The sequence below is a fragment of the Orbicella franksi genome, chromosome 14, assembly GCF_964199315.1.
Source record: "Orbicella franksi chromosome 14, jaOrbFran1.1, whole genome shotgun sequence".
Taxonomy (NCBI): domain Eukaryota; kingdom Metazoa; phylum Cnidaria; class Anthozoa; order Scleractinia; family Merulinidae; genus Orbicella; species Orbicella franksi.
This window is the reverse complement of record NC_138158.1, coordinates 13,800,204-13,826,056: the sequence shown is the minus strand read 5'-3', so window position 1 is coordinate 13,826,056 and position 25,853 is coordinate 13,800,204. Positions and strand designations below refer to the sequence as shown.

At 39.0% G+C, this 25,853-nt stretch overlaps 1 protein-coding gene across 3 annotated transcripts in view; it reads right to left on the bottom strand.

The window, feature by feature from the left end:
- Nucleotides 1-25,853, bottom strand: part of LOC145467321 (rapamycin-insensitive companion of mTOR-like) — a 45,206-nt gene that overhangs the window by 2,560 nt on the left and 16,793 nt on the right. For 2 of the 3 annotated variants that reach the window (XM_081450870.1, XM_081450871.1), the window contains exons 15-38: nucleotides 20,699-20,765; nucleotides 20,143-20,223; nucleotides 19,551-19,651; nucleotides 18,785-18,884; nucleotides 17,736-17,807; nucleotides 17,433-17,474; nucleotides 16,077-16,136; nucleotides 15,627-15,673; nucleotides 14,388-14,523; nucleotides 13,803-13,862; nucleotides 13,161-13,181; nucleotides 11,560-11,705; nucleotides 10,568-10,694; nucleotides 9,912-10,007; nucleotides 9,134-9,202; nucleotides 8,769-8,845; nucleotides 7,885-7,963; nucleotides 6,998-7,107; nucleotides 5,370-5,457; nucleotides 4,901-4,993; nucleotides 4,651-4,757; nucleotides 1,918-3,912; nucleotides 1,434-1,608; nucleotides 197-433 (exon numbers count right to left, since the gene is read on the bottom strand). In XM_081450870.1, the coding sequence (XP_081306996.1) occupies nucleotides 197-433; nucleotides 1,434-1,608; nucleotides 1,918-3,912; nucleotides 4,651-4,757; nucleotides 4,901-4,993; nucleotides 5,370-5,457; nucleotides 6,998-7,107; nucleotides 7,885-7,963; nucleotides 8,769-8,845; nucleotides 9,134-9,202; nucleotides 9,912-10,007; nucleotides 10,568-10,694; nucleotides 11,560-11,705; nucleotides 13,161-13,181; nucleotides 13,803-13,862; nucleotides 14,388-14,523; nucleotides 15,627-15,673; nucleotides 16,077-16,136; nucleotides 17,433-17,474; nucleotides 17,736-17,807; nucleotides 18,785-18,884; nucleotides 19,551-19,651; nucleotides 20,143-20,223; nucleotides 20,699-20,765 (4,186 nt within the window). The remainder of the gene's footprint in view (nucleotides 1-196; nucleotides 434-1,433; nucleotides 1,609-1,917; nucleotides 3,913-4,650; nucleotides 4,758-4,900; nucleotides 4,994-5,369; nucleotides 5,458-6,997; nucleotides 7,108-7,884; nucleotides 7,964-8,768; nucleotides 8,846-9,133; nucleotides 9,203-9,911; nucleotides 10,008-10,567; nucleotides 10,695-11,559; nucleotides 11,706-13,160; nucleotides 13,182-13,802; nucleotides 13,863-14,387; nucleotides 14,524-15,626; nucleotides 15,674-16,076; nucleotides 16,137-17,432; nucleotides 17,475-17,735; nucleotides 17,808-18,784; nucleotides 18,885-19,550; nucleotides 19,652-20,142; nucleotides 20,224-20,698; nucleotides 20,766-25,853) is intronic. The other variant, XM_081450872.1, reaches the window with a different exon arrangement.

The window sequence follows — 25,853 nt, the reverse complement described above, 5'->3', positions numbered from 1 at the left end:
TACGACACTCAATTGAAAACCGCTCTACTTACCAATTAATCTGCTCGGCCAATCTTAAACCGTAGTTAAACCAACGTAATTACCTAATTACTTTCGACACTTTCCGCTCTGTCAAGCCAAAACCAATTACAGTGATCGTGCATTACTCAAAGGGTGGTTCATGAAGCCTAGCAATGAACAATTAAACAAAAAATACCTTTGCCTCCATTACAGGAGTTAATCGGTTCCACTCTCCCTCACTCACTTGATCTGAGGACTTAGTTCTGTCTCTCCCAGTCCCCGCCCAATTGGAGTACATGCAACCGAGGCAGCGTGACTTATCGTGACTGGAAGACTTTTCTTTATCTTTTGTGTTGAAGACAAATGGCGGAAGAAGAGTAGGTGAGGAAACGAAATGGTCCGCCCACGAGCCTTGAAACTCATACTGTTCTGTCTGTTGTTGATCAGTAAATCAATCAATCAATCAATCAATCAACAGTCAGTGTGTCAGTGAATCCGTCAAACAAACAAACAAAGCCCGGTGAACAACTATGAAAAAGTTCACCCAAACAAATAATTGCTTTAATCACCAAGGATGGTTGCTTAGTCTTATTACCCCATTAAGGTTATCTCGGGCAGTCATGTATTCGTTTTTATTTTAAACTTATTTTTGTTCCCTTAAATTTTAGGTATAAGTACAAATAGAGTTGTTGTTGTTGTTGTTAAAAGTGGAAAAAAAGAAACCTGAAGACCGTAAAAGCTCACTCAAACAAGGCAAGACACGAAGAACGAACTGAGGGTATATAAAAGTTATTTTTTTAATTTAATTTTGCTCATTTATGGTGACCTAAGTAAACAAAAAGCATCTCTAGGTCTATTTCATGTCTGTTAGTTGATTTTAAATGACAATATTCTTTTTCTCTCTCTCCTGTAAGCTTCCTCTCTATCTCCTTGAAAAAGGCTTTGAGAGGAAACAACTCTCCTTTTGCGATATACAAAGTTACGTAACAGGGGTGGTAAAGATTGCGGACAATTAACACGTGACAGTTAAAAATCTTGAGAGTTGAGTTCTTCGAATATTGCTTGTTGTTATGGAAACAGTTGTCGTTTAGGGATTTTGTTTAGTGTGAGGAACTTTCATGGTCTTTTAACACGTCAAAGTAGAAATTGACCCTTCGTAATAACAAAATAACCCGGAAAATGAATGCACTAGATAGATAGGCCTAGAAACATAGTTACCTCAACACAATCACTTTCCTGTACAGAGACTGTCCGTGGCTAACCACTTTGCAAAGAAACTGAGAGAGAGAGCCCGAGGATTGAAATTTTAAAGGAAATTTGAATAAAGAGTTTATGGCAAATCATTGGATTAAATGGTACAGGGTTTTTTTTTATCAGGGAGGGGGGGGGGAGGGGTGGAGACCAACCATAAAATATCACTTTTCCTAACTCACCTGAAAGAGCGTGCTGAGATCAAGAGGAAGACTGAGACCGAGGAATTCATTTCCGGTATTTGTGGTGGCGGAAGTGAACTGCCGGAAGTCAAACGCGCTGGAAATGCTGGCCACACTGTCACGCTTGTTTAAACTCGAAAAATCCACAGCAGACATGGAGCGAGAGATTACGTAACTAATTAGAAAAGGAAAAAGAACGAGACAGAGAAAGATAAAGAACTCAAATCACTAACGTGGTTAAAGAACTCTATTATGTATTTTTGGCGCATAAGCAAAACTTACAGAGTATGTTGTTTATCCTGATGCACCAGTGACTACTCAAACTGGCCTCTGAAGCATGTTTTCCCGGCAGTTTTAGTGAAACTCAACTAAATTTCACGTTAACATCTCACATTTTCTACCACAAAGTCACCATCAAGAATTGGCCTTTGGCATTTCTTTGGATTTCATAACCAGTATTACTCTCTAGCACATATTAACCTACCCAGTTCTAGCGGTACCAAAAGCATTTACTTTGGCCTCTAAATCACGATTAAAGCTTCGCTGTCGGCGTAACGTACTCAGCGCCGTGTAACCAAAAGCATCCCTCGAACTCGTGTAAGGAACAGCTTCCGTGCCCGCGGATGAATTCCGGCGAGTGTCGCCAGAAACCACAGTAAAACTCTCGACTGAACCGACCAGTCGATTTCTGTTCACAATCTTCCTCGGGGATGATCCGTCAGCTGACGAGTTTCCGCTACTCGTACTGCGCGTGCGTCTCCCACGCGACAAGTCCCCGGATTTAAGACCCAATTTCCGAGCTAAGTCTGCTTTTTCAAAAGAACTCCCTCTACTGCGCAGGTCAGTGACGTCTGATTCCTCTCCATTTAACTGACTACTGTTAACTAAAAGTCTATCCCGCCTCAGCCCACTGGCATTTGCGCTATCCACACTCAAAGCCCTTGGTTTTTTTTCAACGCCAGAACGGAACACAATAGTCTTGTCACTCAAGATTTTAACTTCAGCTAAGCTCTTCGAGCTTCCGCGTAACTCGTTCAAATTGTCCATCGGTGGAACATGGATTAGATCAGCAGAGCTTGATCGACTTTTGCTGGCGACCTTAGAAAAGTCTGTACTACCACTAAAACTCGAACTACGGGTCTCGGGTATAATCCCGAGGGAGGGGCTTCCAATGCGTCGCTTTTCCGTCAGGCTGGTGCTCCGTCTTCTTGATTCGAGATCATTTTGAAGCAGTTCTCCCACTGGAAAAGGCTTGCGGTCCTCTACCAACGGACTTGAACTGCGGCGTAATAGTTCGTTCGAGAAGTAAGGGGGTGGAGACTCATATGAGATCCCTTCCGGAAAGCTCTCCACGGAATAGTTTAATGTTCGCTCTTTCTCGTCAAGTGTCTTCGCAGTGTCATCTGAAGCAACGCTCAATAAACTCCGACTTGTCGGACTTTCCTGTTGGGAGTAGGCCCCAGTCTCACTCGAGCTGCTGGCGCGGCTACGCGAGGCTATATACGACATTTCTAAAAAATCACCGCTGTCCACACTTGCACTGCTCAAGTTACTTCCGGAACGCACGTGGATTGACATGTCCGTTGTTTCACTTTCGCTGCGGTTTCTAATATCTGATTTGACCACAGGATCTCTATCAGATACCGGCTTATCCGGTTGAAGGGCATATTCACTAGGGGCGCTTACAGTGTGTTTGTGCGAGGGCTTTTGTCCATGCTCGTTTGGAACACGTAAATCGCCAGTGGAATGTTCATGAACTGATTTTAATGGAGACCCAATGCGGTCCACGTTGGACACCGCCCTCCTTTTCACGTCATATATTTCAAACGACGTATTTTTCTCACCAAAACCAGCGCCAGTAAAATTTCCCTCGCTTGCATTTCTTCGATGAGACAGTTTAGTTTCCTTGTTTGTGTAAGCCATGTCAATTCCAGTTTCAGCAAAAAGTTTTTCCAGGATTCCTCCTGGAGTTGGGGGTTGAACGTCTTCAATTGTTGGTGTTGAAATGGAAGGCGACTCCTCTCCTAAATATACCCCGCTCCTCTCATCATAGAAACCGCTCTCTCGAGTTGCTATTTTTCGTCGTCTTTCTGCGTTTTTGTACCATTGCGACAAAATTCCACCCTCGCTAGCTTCATCAAGCGATGTTTTCCGAGTAGGTCCTTTGTCTTCCCCAAGGTAAATACCGCTTAGTTTGTCATACGCTGTGGACCCTTCTGCGGCTTTGTTTTCCTCTCCTAAGTAGATCCCCCCTGCGCGCTCTGTCTCACTGATACCGGTCAGTATTGACGGTCCAGGGGAACTGTGTGGTTCTAATATGTAGCTGAAGGGAATCACTTCCTCTTTATTCTCAACCGAGATCTCTAGCACTGGCCACTTATCCTCGCCCATGTGACGCACACTTTCCCATTCTAACTCGCGTAGGATGTCTGCGCCTTCACGAGTCTTCGCGATCAAGCCAAGAACGTAATAGCAGGTCCTGTCAATTAATCAATCAATCAATCAATCAATCAATCAATCAATCAATCAAACAGTCAGTTAGTCAGTCAGTCAGTCAATCAACCGATCAATCACTCTATCAATCAATCAGTCAGCCAACCAACCAGCCAAATAACCAATCAATTCAATCAGTCCATAGTCAATCAATCAATCAACCAGTTAATCGATCGGTTAGATAACATTGCCAACTGCAATCTTAACGAGCATTTCATAAGGGCACCAAAAAGAACATGATTCTTATGAGTCAATCTATAAATAGATCAATTCACCAAATCCATCAATTGCCTGTTTTAGTTCTAGTTTAGGCGACACGTCACCAAAGGGAGGTTGTTTCCAACAGTAGGTGAAGCTCGGTTTGTTAGTTAGGCAATCGGTCGGTCGGTTGGTCCTTCTGTCCGTCCGTCCGTCCATCATTCAGTCAGTCAGTCAGTTAGTCAGTCCGTCAGTTACTCAGTTCAGTCTTCCGAAGTCAGCCTGCTAACAGGTGTCCTTTATTGCCGTCTAATGGCAAAATAACTTCGCAATAAGAACTAAATGTACTTGGTGGGCGAAAAACAGTCTGTTATCGATAGCAATTAGAACAGTAAAGAAATATCATCAGTGCGAATAATTCTGAATATCTATTCAGTTAACACCTTAGGAATCCGAACATGATAAATGTACTTAATATATGTGGTAACATTCTTTAATCAGAAAACTGTTGCTATGAACGTCATACCCTCGAATGGCAAAATTGCCACATTCCTCAGCCAGACGAACAATCTCTGGAATGACTGCTTCCTCCACAAGAAAGTTAATACCCCAGTTTGTGGAGCCGACATGTCCCTGAAAAAATAACATGTGTCCGTGACTTGAATTTGTCTTGCAAGGGGGGAGGAGAGCCGGGGAGGGGCGTTCTGTGAAAGGGAAAGTGAGTGGTAGAGAGAGAGAGAAAACAACGGGTGTAAGGATGCCCGGGGGGTACTTACCAAAGCCCACAGAGTTGCCTTGAGTTCCACTACTTGTTCTCTTGTTTTTGGTTCTAGTGTCTGCAGTGTCCGTGCAAACAGTTCCACATCATTCTAAAAAACGAAGTTCAAGATTGTTAAACTGTCACATCTTGTCCGAAAACAATTCTAATTGAACTGATAGTCAGTTCTATGACTATGAGATACATCAACATTACAATCCTAACTCGAAAAATACTTCCTTCAATTTCTTTACTACTATATGCTTCACAATGTATTAATATTCCGAGAAGAAATCAAATTCTAAACAATCTTGCAAAAGGGCAAAGTTGATACAGTCCAGGCCGACTTGGCCTTCTTAAAGAGTGTTACAACTGCCATGTTAGATAAACTTACAAATCGGCGCAACACATAAGAGTGGAAAACACTTTATGCTGCGTTCTACAGCTCAAGAAAACATTAAAAGATACATAAAATGTTGTCCACTAACACATCTCTGCAGAAGCTTGAAGCCATTTTTCTTCTGAACCAGTTGTCCGTACAAATGAGGCGGTAGAAATGCATCTTTTAACACCAACCTGTCACAAAGAACAATAAGCCTTCTACAGAAATGCACAATAAAACCTCTACTAACGGCTAGCTCTCTAAAACAGCCGAGCGTTTTCTTCCCAACCGTCCACCGATCCACGCAGTTAAATCTTCTTCAAATCTTCCAATAAAGGCAAACTCTCTACAAATGTCAACTAAAACAATTATCCCCCAATGTGACCAAAAAACTCTACAGTTAAAGCCTTCGTAGAAATATGTAAACCAATGATTCTAAAGTTCCCCATCACATTCTCACCCTTGATGTTTTTGAAAGTTCCAAATTATAGGTTAAACAGGATAACGACATTTGCTAAACACTATGGAGCGTATGTACATGACGTCATGGCAGCCATATTAGTGTTCCAAAACAATGAAACGGCGGCCATGTTGGTGTACCAAACCAATCATGTGGGAGTTGAACTCTTTTCAGATGTAAACACTTTCTTTTGTTCCAATAAATTTGCATGGCCGCTGGACACGTGAGTGAATACGCTCTATACAAGATTTTGAAAACGCTGAAGCCGCTAAATTAAATTGTCGCTAAAAATAGGAACCGTTCGCTTATAAACATAGTTATAAACAATTATTGGATGTGGCTTTTGTGATATCCGGAATAATCAAGGTCGAGGTAAGTGTTATCAGCCGAAGCCGAAGGCTTCGGCTGATAACACTAACCGAGATCTTGATTATTTCGGATATCACATAAACCGAATCTCATAATTGTTTTATTATACATCGTTTTAAAGAAAATAACGACAAACGCATTATCGCACCGAACACGGTTTATTTTCGACAAGCCATATTCTTACTGAACTTGACATTGCTCTCGGAAATCATTCATCGGATTATTCACTAATCTGCTAGCAGATTAGAGAATAATCTGTAGGTTGCGCTGTTTCCCAGAATTAACTGTAGGCTTTTAGCCAGTGAGAAGACAGATGGTGACTAAAATGTATAGTAGCAGTTATCTGAGATTCTTACCAAATGAGGAAACTATACGCTACCCACAATGTCTTTACCACAACTAGTCTACGCTGGTTACGAAGTGCTACATTATGTTGCAGTTTGTGTAAAGGAAGGGATAATTATAGACCAGCAAATGGAAATAGAAAACAACCGAGAACAAAAGAAGCAGCAAACAAACATACAAATATCAGGAAGTATACTAAACTAGCTTACACAGTGACAGCTTTAAACATCACTGGAAATTCGAAAATCATTATATCATGTAACAGCGATTCTGAAAGGACCTGTTATGTCACATGTGGCATCACTCGTAATCCGTGTCACACTTCCCCAATTCTGACCATCCTTGTTCCGTTTTTTTATATTATTACTTTTTTCGGGTTTTCTAAATTACTACTTAGTAAACAAATATTTAGCTCGTAACTAGAAGAATCTGTTTCTCGGTCTTGACCGCAGACAAACAAATTGCTTCCTGCGGTACTAACACGATTATGTTCCATAACTAGTGCAAATTGTTCCTCAAACGTAAGAGAAACAAAGAGGTTACAACCTTCACTAACGCACCTCTTATTTGTTCTCCTAGTAAACGTGTTGTCATCCTTCTGTTTGACATATGACGTCAGTGACTCCGCCAGCAATTCTTCCACCCAACGGACGTACGCAATGTTGTAGTGCTTCAAAGAGAACACAAAAATGGACGTACACAGATAAATGTAACGCTCAAGAAGTTAGAAAAATCTCGGGTTAACCTGATGCCTCATCTGCTATTGGCCCAGCTATTGTGTTTATGGAGATTTCCTCGATTTGTTTGTTCAATTCAATCGGTTTGGTGAAATACTTATTAATGAATTTCTTTAAAGGTTATTGTGTCGAGCAAATTATTAGTATTTTGTGGAAGCTCCGCTTTTAGACTTACTCGACTACTCGAGCTGTATCATTCGGTCAGTTCAAGAAGGTCTATTCGAAACAAAGTCCCAAACCAGGTCCATGTCGAGAGAAGTTCTCTAGTGTGAACTTGCATTTGACGCCTGAATAGATTCAGTAGTTGGATAAAGGCCATTTCAATGGCTGTCGGTGCATGGCAACGACAAAATTAACAAAAAGATCAACCTTCCAACAACAACTCAAGTTGAGTGGCCAATTCATTCGATGCATGCGCATTTGAGCTTAATCAAGGTGAATGCAATAGCTGTTATTGCAGTTGAGCATGCGATCCAATATTGTTTTGTTTAAAAAAGCATTCAAACAAGGCGAACGGGTCAACACAAAGCAAAATTGACCCTTTCGCCTCGTTTGTATGTCAAACCGCTGATAACTTCGATAACAGCTATTGTAAATCAACGTTATTTGCTACAAGCCCAGGCCAAACAAAACCACAACTGATACGCCACTACACACTACACAGCGACTGCGCAGTGTATATTATGGGCTGGACCAATAAACAGGCTTACCGTTCTCCACTGATTCATCAAGATTGTAAGATACCCTCGATGAGACAGGTATTTCAACCCACTCTCAACTGAAAGGAATCTAAAAATAAAGGATACCAATCAGAGCGTTTGGCGGCTTTCAATTACAAGTCGAAAGTAATCGTGTTTGTTTTGGTACGATTCCATTCACCGAGCTGTGCGATCAAATTAGTTAAAAAACACTCATCCGATGTGCTATTAACAATTAGAGAAAACACGGAGATTTTTATCCAGTGAGGACTAAAACAGGTAACCCACGTTTGGCACTATTCTCGAGTTTTCCCGCGTTTGACACTGGTTACATGTTTCTCCGCGTTTGACACTGGTTACATGTTTTCCCACGTCTGGCTCTGATTACAGTTCTCCTACGATTGAAGTAGGTTCCAAGTTTGCCCACAATTGTTATGATTACAATCTTTCCCGTGCGTGGCAAAGTTTTTTCGCGCTTTCGGCTCAAGATGAATTCAGCTGCCAAGGATCAAAGTAAGGTCAACTAAACACCACATAAAATGAACAACAATTTCATTCAGAGAAAAGGAAAGCGCAGTGGCCGAGAGTTAATGTATTGGACTCAGTATAAAGCGGTGCAGGCGGTGTTCATGGTCAAGACACTTTACTCTCACAGTTCCTCTCCCCATCTAGGATTGTAAATTGGTTACGGCGAGCTGCTGAGGCAACCACACAGAAATGCAGTTGGGAACGGGCTTGGGGAGCGGGGGCGGGGGGGGGGGGGGGGGGTGCAACATGTCATGGTACAGTTTTCCATCCAAGCGCAGTCAAAATACTCTTAGTGGCTTTATGCTATATAAAGAGCTATAACTGCCGGCATACATAGGTCCCCCTCCTGTACAGGATTAGGTTCCTACCTCGTAAGAAGACGGAGGCCTGCCTCTCCTAAATGAAGAATCACTGGACTGAGTTCCACGAGATACTGAAGATTAGCCTGATGAAAAAGATATTCAGCATCAATATTCTCCCTACTGATCGCCATACAATTCTTAAACATTGGTTCTGAGAATATGGAAGCAAATCAAGATAACATCCTCGAGTTGATAAATGTCGTTATTTCTTGATTATTTTTTATTTGTCTCTAGTATAATTTCTTGAGTTTCACAGTCGCCTTGAAAGAGAGGTACCATGCATTCTTTGTACTGCCGGCAATATCTAGGTTTCTTTCTTTATAATCACCAAGATATTCTACCTTTCGACTCTCGGCTCGCGCCCAGCTTACCTCATCCTCACAAGCTTCATCTAACACATCAGCTGCTTCAACAGCGACTTGATTATCAGTATCGTACAACTGTTAAAACAAAGCAAAGCACAGAAGTCTCAGTTAAACTAAAGCAAAAGTTGAACCCCAGTTCTAAGACTGCACCATCAACCCTACAATTGACTTAGTTCTCAACATATAAAACCTGGTAAATTGTAAAATAGAAATTGAACGCACTTAAGCTATGTCAAACAAACATAATACCTTGTAAGTGAGGTAATGTAAAGTATTGAAAGTGATATACGTAAGTAATATGGCATGTTGTAAGTAACTTAGTAATTTGATGCAACGTTTTGTAAGTAGGTATGTAGTAAGTAATGTTTGTACGTAAGTAATATGGCGTACTGTAAGTAGGTAATGTAAAATAACACTTTGTAAGTGATAATAATTGTAAACATGTAATGCAGCGAATTATAAGTCGATTTTAGTACTGTGTTGTAAATTGAAAGCTTTTTAATGTGAGTATTCTGTAATTGTAATGTACTATATGCAGAGCAAATAAAAAAATTTATTACTCAAGTGGACAGCGCACCAGTATCGCACTTTTTATGGGTTAAATCTCATTCTAGTTAAAATTTACAAAAATATCAGAGGGACAATATCATGATAAAACAAAACGGGACACGAATGGCTGGGTAACATTGCATAATTGATACGTAAACAAACAACAAATTCGACTTTGTTAGGGGGGAGGGGAGTGGAGGGGCATGTTGTTCATGTTCTAGCTACTTTAAATTACCTGTGTGACAAGAAGTTCAATTCCCCAGCTGTGGAAAAACGCCACACGTGCTCGTAACAAAACCCGCATGTGACTCGTGGCATAAAGCCGTGTGGCCTGAAAATAATCATACAATAACTATTATACAAAACATCTTGTGCGTCTTTTTGTGTGTGTGTGTTTGAAACTATGTGCAAGGCTTACGAAATTTGTTGACTGACTGACTGACTGACTGACTGACTGACTGACTGACTGACTGACTTACCGACCGACCGACCGACTGACAGACTGATTGATCGATTGATTGATTGATTGATTGATTGATTGACAGATCGCAGCTCTCTGAAAAGCTAACACCCACAGCGACTGCAACGTGAAATATTTTGCACTACAAGGTAACAATCATATCTGTATAGGTTGAGACTGACTAAAGACACATTTTTGTAACTCTACAGCCAGAAGAATATAACTGTTCGCTGTTACAACAGAAATAAAAGGAAAACATCTTCTCAATGTTTTTACCATTGGAGAAACCCTCGTGAAAGTTTAGACAACTAAAATAGCTGTGGAAACCTTCCCCACTGACCTGTGTATCTGCTACTAACACTCTACAAACGGAATTACGGAAACGTCTTTTCTATAGTGGTGAGGTAAATACACAAAAAGTCGTTCCTTACCGGACTGGAAGCTGTAAGTATTTTAGACAGTATAATTCTGGGAATGCCACTATGGCTGTAATCCAAGCTTGCTATAATCAATTTCTGGAGGCTATCACGTGACGGTAAGGAGCACAATTCTAGCAGGCTGAATACGAAACAAAGAATGTATTATCAAATACTCTGCAGGAACAACCGTACATTTAAAAATGTCATCTATTTTAGTAGGATTCCAGAAGCTAAAAACCATACCATGAAGAGCGCTACGATCACAGGAAATTCAACAATAACAGTTGGATTTTAAAATGACCAGGGCATTACAATATGAATGAACCTGATTTGGTAAGGTAAGTTTTCTATTCTCTTGAGTGGGAATAACCTGAAAGATGCGTTCTAGTTAATATTCGTATTGTTTGACGTGCCAGCATTTGAACAAGTTATTTTCCTTGTTCGCTGTTTTACTTTGCCTCATGCTGGGGAAATCTCCGAGTCATCAAGAGAACATTTGGGTGTCCGACATCACTACACCAACCAAACCCCGTCAGCGTTTGTTCCAATTCCCTTATACAATTCAAATTTTATTTCCCTTCGTTTGTTGTAGATTTTAATCTAAAAAACGGAGTTACCAACAAAGAGCGCCTGCGTTCCCGTAGTTGTCAGGAGTGTTTTGATACCTGGATGCACCAGGATTCCATGTGCCCCTGGACTAAGACGCGCTGGCAGCCTTCGCAGCGATAGCGTTTCCAGTGAGCGTTGTTTTGCATGGGAGCACGTCTTCAAGTATTCTCCCTCCCTTCCCTCCCTCTTTCCACTGTTAATTCAATGTGACGGGTGCCTGTCCCCATTTCCGCATGGGGGCTCATGGCTCAGTTCCAGGATTTGTCAGCCATGGGATCAGTCTTCATCTATGAGCTGGCTGCCAATAGTGGCAGCTCCTGGATGTCACAGGCACCCATCCTCCATTTAGCGATGCAGTTGTTAAATAAAAATAATTAAAACATCAATATACTTACTACTGGTAAACCCCAGTCCTCTCGAGCAGTTTGGAGCCGACTTTGGTGTAAGCCAGTTTACCAAGAAACAAGAAGTAATCTCTACTGAGCGTACTCAGAACATTATTCTTACTCAGGACCCCAGTTGTGATGCTCGGAGATAGGGCCTGGAAACAAGAATCATATGACAAGGGCGTGATCAACAACAGTTCATAAAATGAAATAATTTCAGGAATTGCATGGACATAACCACATCCTACCAGAAAAAAGTGCTGTATAAACTGTATTTCGTGATTTTGTAGATGGCATGTGTTTCAGAATAGTGCTCTGCCAATCAGCATTGTTGTTAATTACAGAGTTATCATTTTACTAGCATAGACATATCTCAATGTTACTTCTTCCAGCAAGCTTGGTTATAATACAATACAACGACTTGTGGAAATTTTCTTTTGAGTAGCGTGGGTTACTAACATAACATCTTTCTCGGCACTCACTCGTGTCGCTTCCGAGTTTAAAATGTATCATCGTTTTTTCAATGGCAGCAGTAAATTGTGACATTTTATAAAAAAAAAAACTGAATACTACGCGCGCTCTCATTGGTCGACAGATGTGTTTAGATCTTGGAAACCAACAAGATATTTTGAATAGTCTCAGATCAATCCAAACATTTACATGGATTAATTTTCCAAGTTTAGTTTTTAGTTCAGTATAATTTACGTTAAATTTTTCAAAACGAAACTAGTATGTGCACGTTCGCCGCAGCCTGCTCGACTTCCTATATTGTTCTTTTTGCACACTCCACTAGGTTTCCTTAAATACAGTTTTGTCATAGGAAAGGTTTCTTACAAGCTTTGAAGATGAACTGAACATGCGCAAGCCCTCACTGGTTGTTACTTGGTCACGTGGCGTATTTAAGCAAAATACTACTTCTAATATTTTTTTTAAAGATAAAGAGATATCCTTTTTTCATTTTTTTTTTTATTAATATACATTGATTGGTAGTGAAACAACCATTTCAAAAACCGTGCTTATAAATTAGAAGAATCCTATTATCATAAACATCAGCATGCATATGGGACAGGAAAAAAGAGAAGTAGACGTAATATTTCTCAACCGAAACTAAAACTAAGGAGAAAACGGAGAAATAAAATCGTAAAAATCTATGCTTATTAAGATAAGATATCCAAACACCGTCACGGTCATGATTCCCTTTATTTAAACTGGATGAATTATTAATAAGTTTGAGAAAACTAGATCAAGCCCGACTTACTCGTTGTATGGGAGGGTGCGTCGCCAAAAAGGGATCCCCAGGGTATCAATTATCAAAGCAAATTGAGTTTGCATAGCATTGTCTATATCAGCCCAAAGAAGTCTTAAATTAGAAGTTGTTCATTTAAAGCCTTGTGATATAGAGAAAAGTATAAATTTGATTTCACTCTTGCTATTTCAAACTCCTACCATCTCAAACAAATCTTGTGCTTTCCTTCATTATTCTAAGATAAGGTTCCGCTGCATGCGGCTTAAAACGTGGGTGCTTTAAAAGTTATTTTTAACAGTGCTTACGTTAAGCATAAAGTTTAAGTGCTGTTTAACCATTTGGAGACATTTTACAAAGCCATTACCTTAGAATGTTGAAGAAGCACCTAAGAAAAAGCACAAATTAAATTAAATTATTTTTAAAAAATCAGTAGTCCTTGGCACACCACTTTAAAACTGTCCCTCATTTTAATTTACTGAATCAAACTCAGTTATTTACTTTCAGTTAATGGGGTTATTTCATATACAGCAGAAACCTGTTATTTTCTAAACAAGGAATGCCTCACTTTACAAAAATTGCCAGTTCCTGATTACTTTCCAATAGTTTTGAATTACCTTTTCTACAGATATTCCCTTTAAGTTTATCAGGCAGATCCAAGTAGAGATTGCGTGACAAAGAAAGAGATTAGCATTGGCTGGGAGTTTTGTCACCCACTGGCTCAAGGAACTTGCGTGACATCCTTTCAGCCATTTTTTCAGCAATTGGATGAAAAATAACAACCGTAATTGGCTTACATGACTTCTTTAATCTTATAGTTCTTTATGTCCCATTTGTTAGAAAACCTCACATAGGTTTACTCATTTTCACCCATTAAATGTTAATAGTCATTTTAAAATTTCAATCTGCAGTGGTTGGCTATGTGTTCTATTATATGCAATCAATATACATGTACACCGAAGACATTACTCCATGAACACTAAAAAGCAATAAAATCATTTGAAGTTACCTCTTGTAAACATTCACCAATGTCTTGTACCAGGTCATGAAGCAGAAATCCCTCTGAGACCTGCTTGTGAAAATAAAAATTGTCAGTACAGCTGTAAGGCTAAAAACTTGATGGATGGACAGACAGAAGGAAGGAGCGATGGACAGACAGATGGACAGACAGACAGATGAACAGATGGATGGACAGAATGGCTAACTGACTGATTAATTGACTGACTGACTGACTGACTGACTGACCGACTGACCGACTGACAAACAGACAGACAGGCTGACTGACTGACTGACAGACAGACAGACAGACAGACAGACTGACTGACAGACTGACTGACTAACTGACTGACAGACAGACAGACTGACTTACTGACAAACAGACAGACTGACTGACTGACTGATTGACAAACAGACAGAAAGACAGACCGACTGACTGCTGACTGACTGACTGCCTGCCTGACAAACAGACAGACTGACAGACCCACCAACCTAACAACCGATCCACCCACTGATTTGTGAGCGCATTTCCTGCTCATCCACTGACTCAACGATTATCATAGCAATTATCAATCATTATCAAACAGACACATCTTACATCTTCACTAGCAAGAAGGAAGTCTATAAGCAGGCAGCCCACTTCTGTGAAGGTTCTAGCTTGAGGATCTGATATATGAACTGTGCAGAATCTCTGACTACTAGGCTTGTAGAAGTACAGAAGGTTACGAATAAACCTGAAAAATTAATTAGTATGGATAAAGTTGAGTACAATGGTAAGAATTATCAAGGCTGCGAGGTTTTGTCATCACTTCTCAAACTCATTAATAATTTATCAAGTTTAAATAAAGAAAATAATGACCATGACAGTGTTTGGATATGTGATCTTAATAAACATACTTAGATTTTTACAGTTTTATTTCTCTGTTTTCTCCTTAGTTTTACATTCAATTGAGAAGATATATCAAACACTCAAGACAATGTTTGACCACATTTCCAAACACCTCAAAGCCCATCAAAAATACTCTGCTGCGTGTCACATTTTCAACTCTCTTTTCAGCGTTTGGAAATGTGGTCAAACACAGTCTTTCCTGTTTGATACAGTGTATACTACTTTAAGCTACAGGCTGAGGCTCACAATAAGCGAGCCATGAAGATCAAAACAAGACGAAATTTGCTAAAAAAAAAAGGTCAAATGAACAGTGCAGTACATAAACACGGCATTTGCATTACACATCATCAATTTTCTTTCCTGACAATCCTCTCTAAAACACAACACGGCATGTTTCTTCTATTCAATTTAGACTTGAATGATGCATTCATATAACTATCAGAAGGATAAATCATATGAAACTGATCAAGAATCATATGATAACATTGTGCACAAGACTATGTTTGGTGTTATTGTTTTAGATACTTTTAAAAATTTATCAATGGTGTAACTATTAATTTTTCTTCAGTATTATTTTGTCTAGTTTTAGCCTGTGGAACAGCTGGACGTGTAGACTGTCTGTGATGCAAGTTATCTAGTTTCTGTCTATGTTAATTTCAGAATCTTTACTATAGTTCAATCAACAGATTCATGATAAGAGAAATAAATATTGGTCATTGTTTTGCCTTTTTATTCCAAAAAGGTAAAATTTGAAACTAGTCAAAACATGGAGAGTGGACCTTTTTATAATTATTTGCCCTTTACTGTGAAAGTCAAAGGGCCGTGAACATTTTGATTTGTTTTTGACATGCCAATTGTGTAGCCACCAATCAGATGTGAGATAAAAATGCACAGAAAGCAACCTTCAGAGCAATTTATAGGGCCTTTTGGTTCACTTTGACAACTTACCTTTGGTTGGATGTTTCTTCTAGTTTCTTCATGGTAACAGATGGAGACTGAAAAATAACCATGGGAAAAAAAGGAGAGTGACACATACTCATTGCCAACTATTAAGAGACAATTATCTGACAACATTGGCAGAGTGGCAGACTGTGATCACTAAAACAAGCTGGTTCAACAGATCACATGATTATAACTACAATGTTCATCAATCCTAATCTTGGGTCATGGATCACCAATTAAATGTTTGAGTCTCTGAATCAAACCCTGAGGTGTATGACTGCCCAATTCAAGTGAAACTTATTATAAAGCAATTAAATTTTGAGTACTTGGTCAATGGTGAACTTCTTTTTCTCTAAGCAAATTTGGTATTACAAAAAATAATTATTTGCTGGTAACAGTTTAAGCTTAAGCTAATGTACATGCACTCGGTCTCCTAGTTTTTGTTGTGAAAATTACCTGAAGAGTTGACCCGATAAGATCCCAGTCCCAGTTTCTGAAATCTCTCTCCATCATCACCTGACAAGTTATTAGTAAAAGTCTCTAATTATACCAATGTAATAATTTATACAGGATGAGAGGCACGGTGGCCTCAGTGTGCCTGGCTCTGGATCAAGTGGTCCAGGCTCAAGCCCAGATGTGGACATCGACCACTTGATCTGGAGACAAGCACACAAGCCGTGAGGCCATATGACTGTGCCTCCCACATCCACAGGCACATGTGCATGCCTGTTTAAAATGTCCCTTCTTATTAGCACTGAGCTGTACCTGGAGAACTGAATGCTCTATAATATACAAAGGGTATAGCAGGATATTTTTAATTGCTCTCAATCAGCCAACCATGTAAAATTAGCTGGGTCTGAAACTTACTCAGTTTTGCATGGTACACTGTAGATAAGAATATCCTTGTATAACAATAAGCACATAATGACTAGCCCCAAGGGAAACATTGAGTTTTGTTTCCCTGAGACCCTCAATGTTACCCTTGGTTTCACCTTGGGGGGACACAAAACTCATTGTTTCCCGAGGGGCTAGTCACTAAGTGTTTTGTTATACCTCTCAACTCAAAAGTAGAAAAAAACTGCGAAAAAATGATTTACTTGATGCCTACAGTGGCTGTGTCTGCAGTATGAGCGGCAGTCAAACCGAGCAGTCCTCCTGAAACGACACAATAACAGTCTAATACTTAAGTTGCTTTGCCTTCTTCCAATGCTTAACTCAAGAATCCTGAGTTTGATTTGATGAGGAACAGCATATTTCGTTGTACATGACACAACTATTTTCCTACCGGGCAACTGCAATCAAAGAGCGAGTTCCCAAACGCCAGTGACTCATTTTTAGGGTCAAATCAAAAGGTTGAAGACACAAAATGTTCAAATTTTCCCCTTTGTTAATCTGATATGTTTGTGCAAATTATAAAATAATCCTTTTTCTTGAATAATGAATGCCTTCTCTAGTGAGAAACGTTGCTCCACCTCAATGGCTTTTTGACATCAGGCCAACTGGCACTGCAACTGTTTCAGGGTGCACAACCTGATCACGTGCGAGTTGAAAGTTCAAGTTGTTGTTTCCCTAGGGAGTTATTGATTTTTGTTCGCCCTAGGGAGTTAGTGAGTTTTGACCCATGACACATGACTCGCTCTCCTCCAATCGGAAAACATATTTGAGTTGGGAGGTATAACAATGGCTACTATCCTCCAGTCAGGTTAAAGTGAACCAAAAGAAAGGGACTTCAAGGTGAATGAGATTTAAGATCTAACAACAGCCAAAGTGGATGAAATAAAAATACATTTGTTAAACTATTAATCAGGTCACCTGTGTGTCTCGCAGAGCACCAAAAAGAGGATCATCAATATCCTGAAAAACAAAAAAACAATGAATTTTACAACATATTGTCGTTAGAGGATAAGCACAAGCACAAGACAAACAAAACTTTTTGCTCTGCTTGTGTTTGTGCTTATGCTGGTGTTGTAGACATCCTCACTTCCGTTATTCTTATGTTTGTGACATAGTGAAAACCAGGCTTAAAGGTATAATGAATCTGGCAACTCTTTAATAACTCACACACACCTGGCACAAAGACAAAAACCAAAACTTAAGAAGCTGAAAATGACTTACTTTGTTTAAACAGGCTTTCAGTCGATCTCTGTGAAGTTTGTCTGGTTTAACTTTGGGTTCCAGAGTGTGTGCCTGGAAACAAAGATACAATCTCATAAAAAAAGAGAAAGAAAAGATTAAATATGTACATAATCAGCTGTACATCTACACTCTGAAATATCATTGGCTGTATATTGAATAAAACATGTTATTTTCATGTGCGAAGAAATCTCATTTTTTTGTGAAAGGTCACCTGGTATTTTACTGGTTTTTATATAATAAACAAGGGCGTAGCCAGGGGGTCCTGGTGCCCGTGACCCCCCCCCCTTTTTGTATGCCTTTTTTAAGCAAACAACCTACAACAGGTGGTGAAAACGTTACGACGATATCTTGGCCACCTCACTTTGACACAGTGTGACCCCCCCTCCCCCCCCAGTCCCCTTTGAAAGATCCTGGCTACACCCCTGATAAAAGAGTATCTACAGAGAAACCACACAATAAATTATATTCCAATTTTCCAAGTGATTGATTTAGTCAGTGCATTTCATATTCTTGTAGAGTCAGATTTCCAAAAAGTATTACCTCTGAAGCAATGAAAAGCAATCCTGACATCAAAATGTGAAATGCCACAAATATGTAGATCTTGGATTTCATATTCTTCACACATATGCAGGCATATCACTCAATTTACACGATATTTGATCAAAAATGACTTAATGAAAACAAGATAGCTTAGAAATCAAATGTCAAGCTGTTTTGCAATAAAAAATAATACTGACAGAAACTAATTGACAATTACTTGAAACAAAACCAAGAATTACCCTGTAGCATTTTGTAGTCATAAATCGAAGTTCAAACTAATGTTAGTGTAAACTTGCAAAAATACTTTAATTACTTTAACCAGATAGGTAAGAAGCAAAAGGTGTTTTTGTCTGTTATCAGATACAACTCTTCCACTTAAATACAGAGTGAAAACTCTAACACAAGCTACTTATGTGGTACCATGTGCTGATGAAGTTTTCTCAAAACAATTACCAGAATGTAGGTACAACATTACAACTTAGGGACACCTTTGAGACGATTCGATAAAGGTAAAGACTGCAGGGAACAAGGCCTCTTTTCTTAGTCTGGTGAAGTCGATCCAAGCAATTCACAGCTACACTAGCACGACTGAAACAAAATGAACAGCTTCAAATATATGTCACTTCATCAACAAGGAAAACAACTATGAAGGTGGCTATAGTAAAGGCTGGGGTTGTCATTGATTAGAAACTAGTAGTTTCCTACACCAATTTGGCCCCTACAGTGACCTTGAATAGTCACATTATAAACAAGCATATTTTTTGTACTGACAGAACAGAAGCAGATAATACAAATTAGAACAAGAAGCCAATGTATAATTATGGTATCTATGAGGAGTATCGCTCAAAGGCTGGTATCAACAGTGTACTAATTTTTTACTGAACAGCAAAATACACTATGTAAATCAGTACATGTTCAAGGTGTCTTTCTCAAGATCAATAAACAAGGAGAACTTCAGGTTTGAACAAGGAAGTAAATTGCATTTGATTCACAGTTATCACTGGCAACTGCACCTACATGTAGTAAGGTTTTTTTTTTGGCAAATTAAGTATAAATAAATATAATTGGGTTTGCACTTAGCTAATTTAGAAACAAGAAGAGATCTGGAGTGTGAGACAATTCTTGGGGACCGAGTTCTACTTCTCATCTTTTGCTTTGTCACCAATCTCATAAGCAACTGCGAAATGAGACTCGTCCCAGGTTTCTTCTCATTTCTAAAGTGTCAAATGATCAAGTTAACAATTCCATTATCACCTTCTCTCTTCACTGGTAACTTCAAATAAAGAAGCTGTATTGACCAACATGGGAATACAATGAGTGTGGCTGCTGCACTCTGGAGGAAGAAGAGTGTTGGCCTGCCAAGGAACAAACAACAAAGATTTCTAGACCAGAGAATCCTTTTTTCTGTATAGCTAGGAAGTGAAACTTGCTGTCACAATATTTGTACTGCATATTCTACAAAATTCTACATCATTCATATATGCTTAAGTAGACAGGAAAATGTTTTAATAATTTTTGATAATTTTATGGAAAATGACATTGGCCAGTAAATTCAGCATTACATGATTGTATATCTACACATGTATAATTCACTAGTCCTGGAAAAGAATTAGATGTTAAATTATGCATAACCTGACTGAAATTTGTTGCTTATTATTAAGCACTGATCAAAAGTAACTCTTAAATCTAGCACTAAAGGCTGAGATGAATTAATTAAAAATCTCAATTAGCTAGGCCATTTTCAGCCACTCCTTCCTCATAAGGACTGCTGTTCCATGCAAGAAAACTTTCACATGCAATTTGCTTCTAGAGTTGAACTGTTTTCAATTAAAGTGCACGAACTAACCAGATGTAGCAGCTCTCCAAGAAGAATAGTAGCTCTGATAGAAATGAAAGGATCTGAAGATGTTATGACTTCTACAAGGCTCTGTAACAAAAGCACAATACAAAATGCTGTCAGTAATGTTATATGTAATTAGTAAATGATTGGTTAAAAAAAATACTTCCAAAACAAAGCAGGTCTGGAACAAAATGAAAAAAATAAATTCAGAGTACTTTTTTTGTTGGGCTTGCATCACAATTTTGTTTTTATGTTCAAGTTCTCCTTGGTCATAATTGAATTGAATTGAATTTCTATTCACATGAAAGGAGGAGGTAAAATTGCATAGAGGTCTGCATGACCTTTCCTTAAGAAATTACCTTTCTTTAATTAGCTTAAGTGGAGATATTACTTTTACTTTCTGAAATCATCTGGTAATTTCTTTAAATATTACTTCTGAGAATTCAGTAGTACAGCAAGACAATATCCTCTTATATTAATTACTTAATTGGTATTTTTTTATTTTCCTTTGGGTCAAATTAGATGTTGATCACCTCTGAATATTGAATAACAAAATATTTACCTCAAACAGTCCTGCATTCATAAATGCAGCTAAGACCAGAGCTATGTAGTTCTTCACAAGGTTTGTTCTAGAAACAAAAAGAACAAAAAAAGCTTGCAATGTAAAATACATAATAATTGGATGATTTTGTGAATAGTGGTAAGTACCGTATTTTCCAAATATCAGCAAATCAGACTTAACTGTGATGGTGCTATTGTTTCCCCTTTATTGGAGATGAGGATGAACAAATGCTACAGAATTGTCTGATAGTCAGAACCAACTGGAACATAAGGACTATGAAAAATTGTAGCCTACAATGAAGTGTCAACTAAAACGTCCTGAAAAAATGTGTTTGCTTTCCAACTGAAATTTCCAAAGTTTTTAATTAGTTGGCATATACACCCATGATAATTTTATGAAACATTGAGGTTACTTCAAACCTTCGCAGGTGTCCTCCAGAAAAAAATTCGTGCACGTGCTGTTTTCAAGGAAACCCCCACAAACTATACATGTATATCAATAGAAAGCTTATAAAATGTAGAATTCGATAACAATATGAAGAAGCTAGTCATGAAAGGGGAGAAGTGACAATTTTGGTTGCTTTTCTTTTTTCTTGCTCCAAATTAGCTGAATTTTTGCATGTGGTCTTCAATGTAATAGAAAAACGTGTTCCTGTATTTTTGCCGCTGGTTTTTGCTTCGCTTTATAAAGACGCCGCTAGGAAAACCAAGTGGTTTTTTGCATACGCAATATCCTGAAAACAAAGCAAGATTTAGCGCAAAAACTACAGGACATTGCTAAACATACCTAAACAAAACTCTATGCGAAATTTGGAGCGTTTTCGACAAAGTTCACTTTTGATTAAAATACCTAACGCCCTTTTCCCGCCGAGGCTGCAAATAAACGAAGCCGGGCCTTTGTTATGATAAACAGAGCCGATCCTTTGTTATAATAACCAAGCCAAGCCTTTGTTATAAGTCGAAGTCTCGCCTCGGTTTATCATAACAAAGGATCGGCCCGCCGCGACCGCAGGGACTTTCATCTCACTTAGAAAGCAGCAAAATGCCAATTTCACGCAACGTATAAGCTCAAAAATGTTGATTTCAGGTCTAAATAGGTTAAAATGTTGATTTCACGTTAACACGTGACGGCAAGGAGGTTGATTTCTCTTAGAAACCAGCAAAATGTCAATTTTACGCAGCGCATAAGCTCAATGATGTTGATTTCAGGTCTAAGTAGGTTAAAATGTTGATTTCACGTTAACGGGTGACGGCAAGGAGGTTGATTTCTCTTAGAAACCAGCAAAATGTCAATTCCACGCAACGTATAAGCTCAAAAATGTTGATTTTAGGTCAAAAAAGGTTAAATGTTGATTTCACGTTAACGCGTGACGGCAAGGATGTTGGTTTCACTTAGAAACCAGCAAAATGTCAATTTTACGCAGCGCATAAGCTCAATGATGTTGATTTCAGGTCTAAATAGGTTAAAATGTTGATTTCACGTTAACGCGTGTCGGCAAGGATGTTGGTTTCACTTAGAGACCAGCAAAATGTCAATTTCACGCAGCGCATAAGCTCAATGATGTTGATTTCAGGTCTAAATAGGTTAAAATGTTGATTTCGCGTTAACACGTGACGGCAAGGATGTTGGTTTCACTTAGAAACCAGCAAAATGTCAATTTCACGCAGCGCATAAGCTCAGTGATGTTGATTTCAGGTCTAAATAGGTTAAAATGTTGATTTCGCGTTAACGCGTGACGGCAAGGAAGTTGATTTCTCTTAGAAACCAGCAAAATGTCAATTCCACGCAACGTATAAGCTCAAAAATGTTGATTTTAGGTCAAACTAGTGAGACAATCTCAGATAGTGCAGAGCGCAATTGATAGCTCTGGTACAGTAGTCCCATAAGTACTCACCCCTACTCGGTTCACTTCCGGTTTGTGTCTACCTTGGTAGTCTGCTACGGCTTTTCCCCTTTGCAGTGTGTATGTTTCAAGGTTGTATTTTCATTCAAGGTCCAAACATTACGCACAAATTAATTACTACTGGTGCTTTAAGTTGATTTTCGTTCATTTTAAATTCAACAATACGCTGAAGCAGCAAACGTGACAATTTAGCTCTTCACGCCAACTTTGTAACATGATACTTTTGTTTTCCTCGCAAAGCCATGTAATATGAAACCCCTGTTTTCTCCAAAACATACGGAAGATGTCCTTGTTTTTTGGAGATAAATGAAAGAAAGTTAAATATCTGATGTAGTGATGAAGAAACGGAACAGAGACGATGTTTTACTAAAAATGCAAATTTTTACCGATGAACAAGAACTAATTTAATTATCAGATAGTCACGAAATACCACTTTCTTTTTCTGTTGCCACCTTTGTTGTTAACAATAAAACAATTCAAAATTAACACACAACGATATTGATGGCTGAGAAGCTTTTCAACGAAAAGTATTGAAGATAAACAGCGCTACTTGGCCGATATGAATGAGTCTCCTCAAAGACTGATTAAATTAATTTGCGCTTTCATTAGGTGCCACGGCGTCTGCAGCAATATTTGAGCATTTTCCTGGTTTCTTTTGTTACAAATTCACAATTTGCGGAGTATTAACGCCACTAACTTGAGAACTTTTTGGTCTCTCTTACAGACACAATTAAGGCAAGAAATAAACAAGTCGCTAAGGAGAAGCAATATATTTGAACTCTGACAAGCACACTATTGTAGATTGAAAACAGCAGATGATATTTGTTGAACCGACCTGTTTGTAATTCTAAAAGCTACGCAGCCACAGTAACGTTTCACTTTTGCAATAAAAAGGGACAACTGGCGCTACCTGAAAAATAACTGCCGTCCTTGGTCACATGACATGATATATAAAATACTGCGTGTAAAGATAGTGTATAACACTAACAATGCTAGAACGCATGCGTCTTACATGTTGAGCTCTACCATAAGGAAAACCACTCAACATTTGTGCGTGATTCCGTATGCAATGTATCCTTCACCTAATATAGAAGCCACGAACCCAAACTAATCTACGCATGCGTTTAGGGCAAATTAGTTTTGTTCTAAGGAGAATGGTACCACAGGGAGAGCAAGGGGTTACCTGAAACAAATATATAGCTTTGCGATGTTCAAAGTTAAGCGACGGCGATGGAATGTGTTTTACGAAGAGTACACATGTACCTTTCCCACCCTACTCCCATTACTTCCTTGCCTCTAGACTAATTAATTAATTGAAATTAATTAATTAAACAAACATTAAAGTTTACACCTTAGCGCCATAGCGCCATAGCGCCTTAGTTCCTTAGCGGCAGGCAACCCCCATAACCATCCCAATAGTGCACTCTGCACTAAAAAGGTTAAATGTTGATTTCACGTTAACGCGTGACGGCAAGGATGTTGGTTTCACTTAGAAACCAGCAAAATGTCAATTTTACGCAGCGCATAAGCTCAATGATGTTGATTTCAGGTCTAAATAGGTTAAAATGTTGATTTCACGTTAACGCGTGTCGGCAAGGATGTTGGTTTCACTTAGAGACCAGCAAAATGTCAATTTCACGCAGCGCATAAGCTCAATGATGTTGATTTCAGGTCTAAATAGGTTAAAATGTTGATTTCACGTTAACGCGTGTCGGCAAGGATGTTGGTTTCACTTAGAGACCAGCAAAATGTCAATTTCACGCAGCGCATAAGCTCAATGATGTTGATTTCAGGTCTAAATAGGTTAAAATGTTGATTTCGCGTTAACACGTGACGGCAAGGATGTTGGTTTCACTTAGAAACCAGCAAAATGTCAATTTCACGCAGCGCATAAGCTCAGTGATGTTGATTTCAGGTCTAAATAGGTTAAAATGTTGATTTCGCGTTAACGCGTGACGGCAAGGAGGTTGATTTCTCTTAGAAACCAGCAAAATGTCAATTCCACGCAACGTATAAGCTCAAAAATGTTGCTTTTAGGTCAAAAAAGGTTTAAATGTTGATTTCACGTTGATGCGTGACGGCAAGGATGTTGGTTTCACTTAGAAACCAGCAAAATGTCAATTTTATGCAACGCATAAGCTCGATGATGTTGATTTCAGGTCTAAATAGGTTAAAATGTTAATTTGACGTTAACGCGTCACGGCAAGGATGTTGGTTTCACTTAGAAAACAGCAAAATGGTAGGAGCCCATGATGGGCTCCTGAAAATGGTAATTTCACGCAACGTATAAGCTCAAAAATGCTGATTTCAGGTCAAAAAAAGGTGTAAATAAAAATAAAATGAAACAAATAAACATTTCAATAAACACTTTTTCAAATACGGCAACGTCTTCAATGGCTAAAAAATCACGAGATAAAACATAGTTTTCGACAAACGCGATCGTAGCTTGATGTCACGCACCGCCATAACTTCCGAATTCAAAATGCGCTGGTACCTCTTATGCCTGATGAGGATAACAACTTTGGCGGCTGTTTAGTTTTGGATTTAAGAATTTGATGACTCCACGTGAAAACGCTCTATAAATAGGGCTGACAGATTAACAGATTAACCCTTCTGCGCAACGTACGGGTCTCCATACATCTGCATGTCCCCTGATCCCAGAAGCTCAAAACACTACAAATCATGCCGATTTGAAATAAAATCAACGCAAACTGGATCACAGATCTGTTACAATCGATCGCCACTTGCTGGCCATTATTATGTTTAAATCTAGTTACCAGTTCGAGAAACGTCCACAGAACGTAATCGCAATGCATGCCGGGAAGGGTCTTTACACCTCGTGCGCGGGAAGACATGGCGGTCGATACAAGACAAATTTTATAAGTCTAAAACCAGTTCTCGCTTTCCAAACTTTGACGCTAGCAACGCTTGGCAAATGGGCCACAACTCACCAGAGGGTATTTTTCTTGGGCAAGAACTGCTCTTGGACTTTGCTACCTGGCTCGATCTGACTTCGAACGCCGATAACACGATTACGGTATATCAGCTGCCTTCGAAGTTTCAGAACACATTTTGATTCTTTAAAATGTGCTGATGACTTACGGGTTTATCGAGGCTTTATGATGCCTCTCAACCACCAGGTAGGCACACAAGGTACTTTAAAACAATGCTTAAGATATTGGTTGACAGAGCTCTAATGCGGCACATCTCTTTTTTGTTTGATGGCATTTCGTTTGACGCTCGATCGATTCA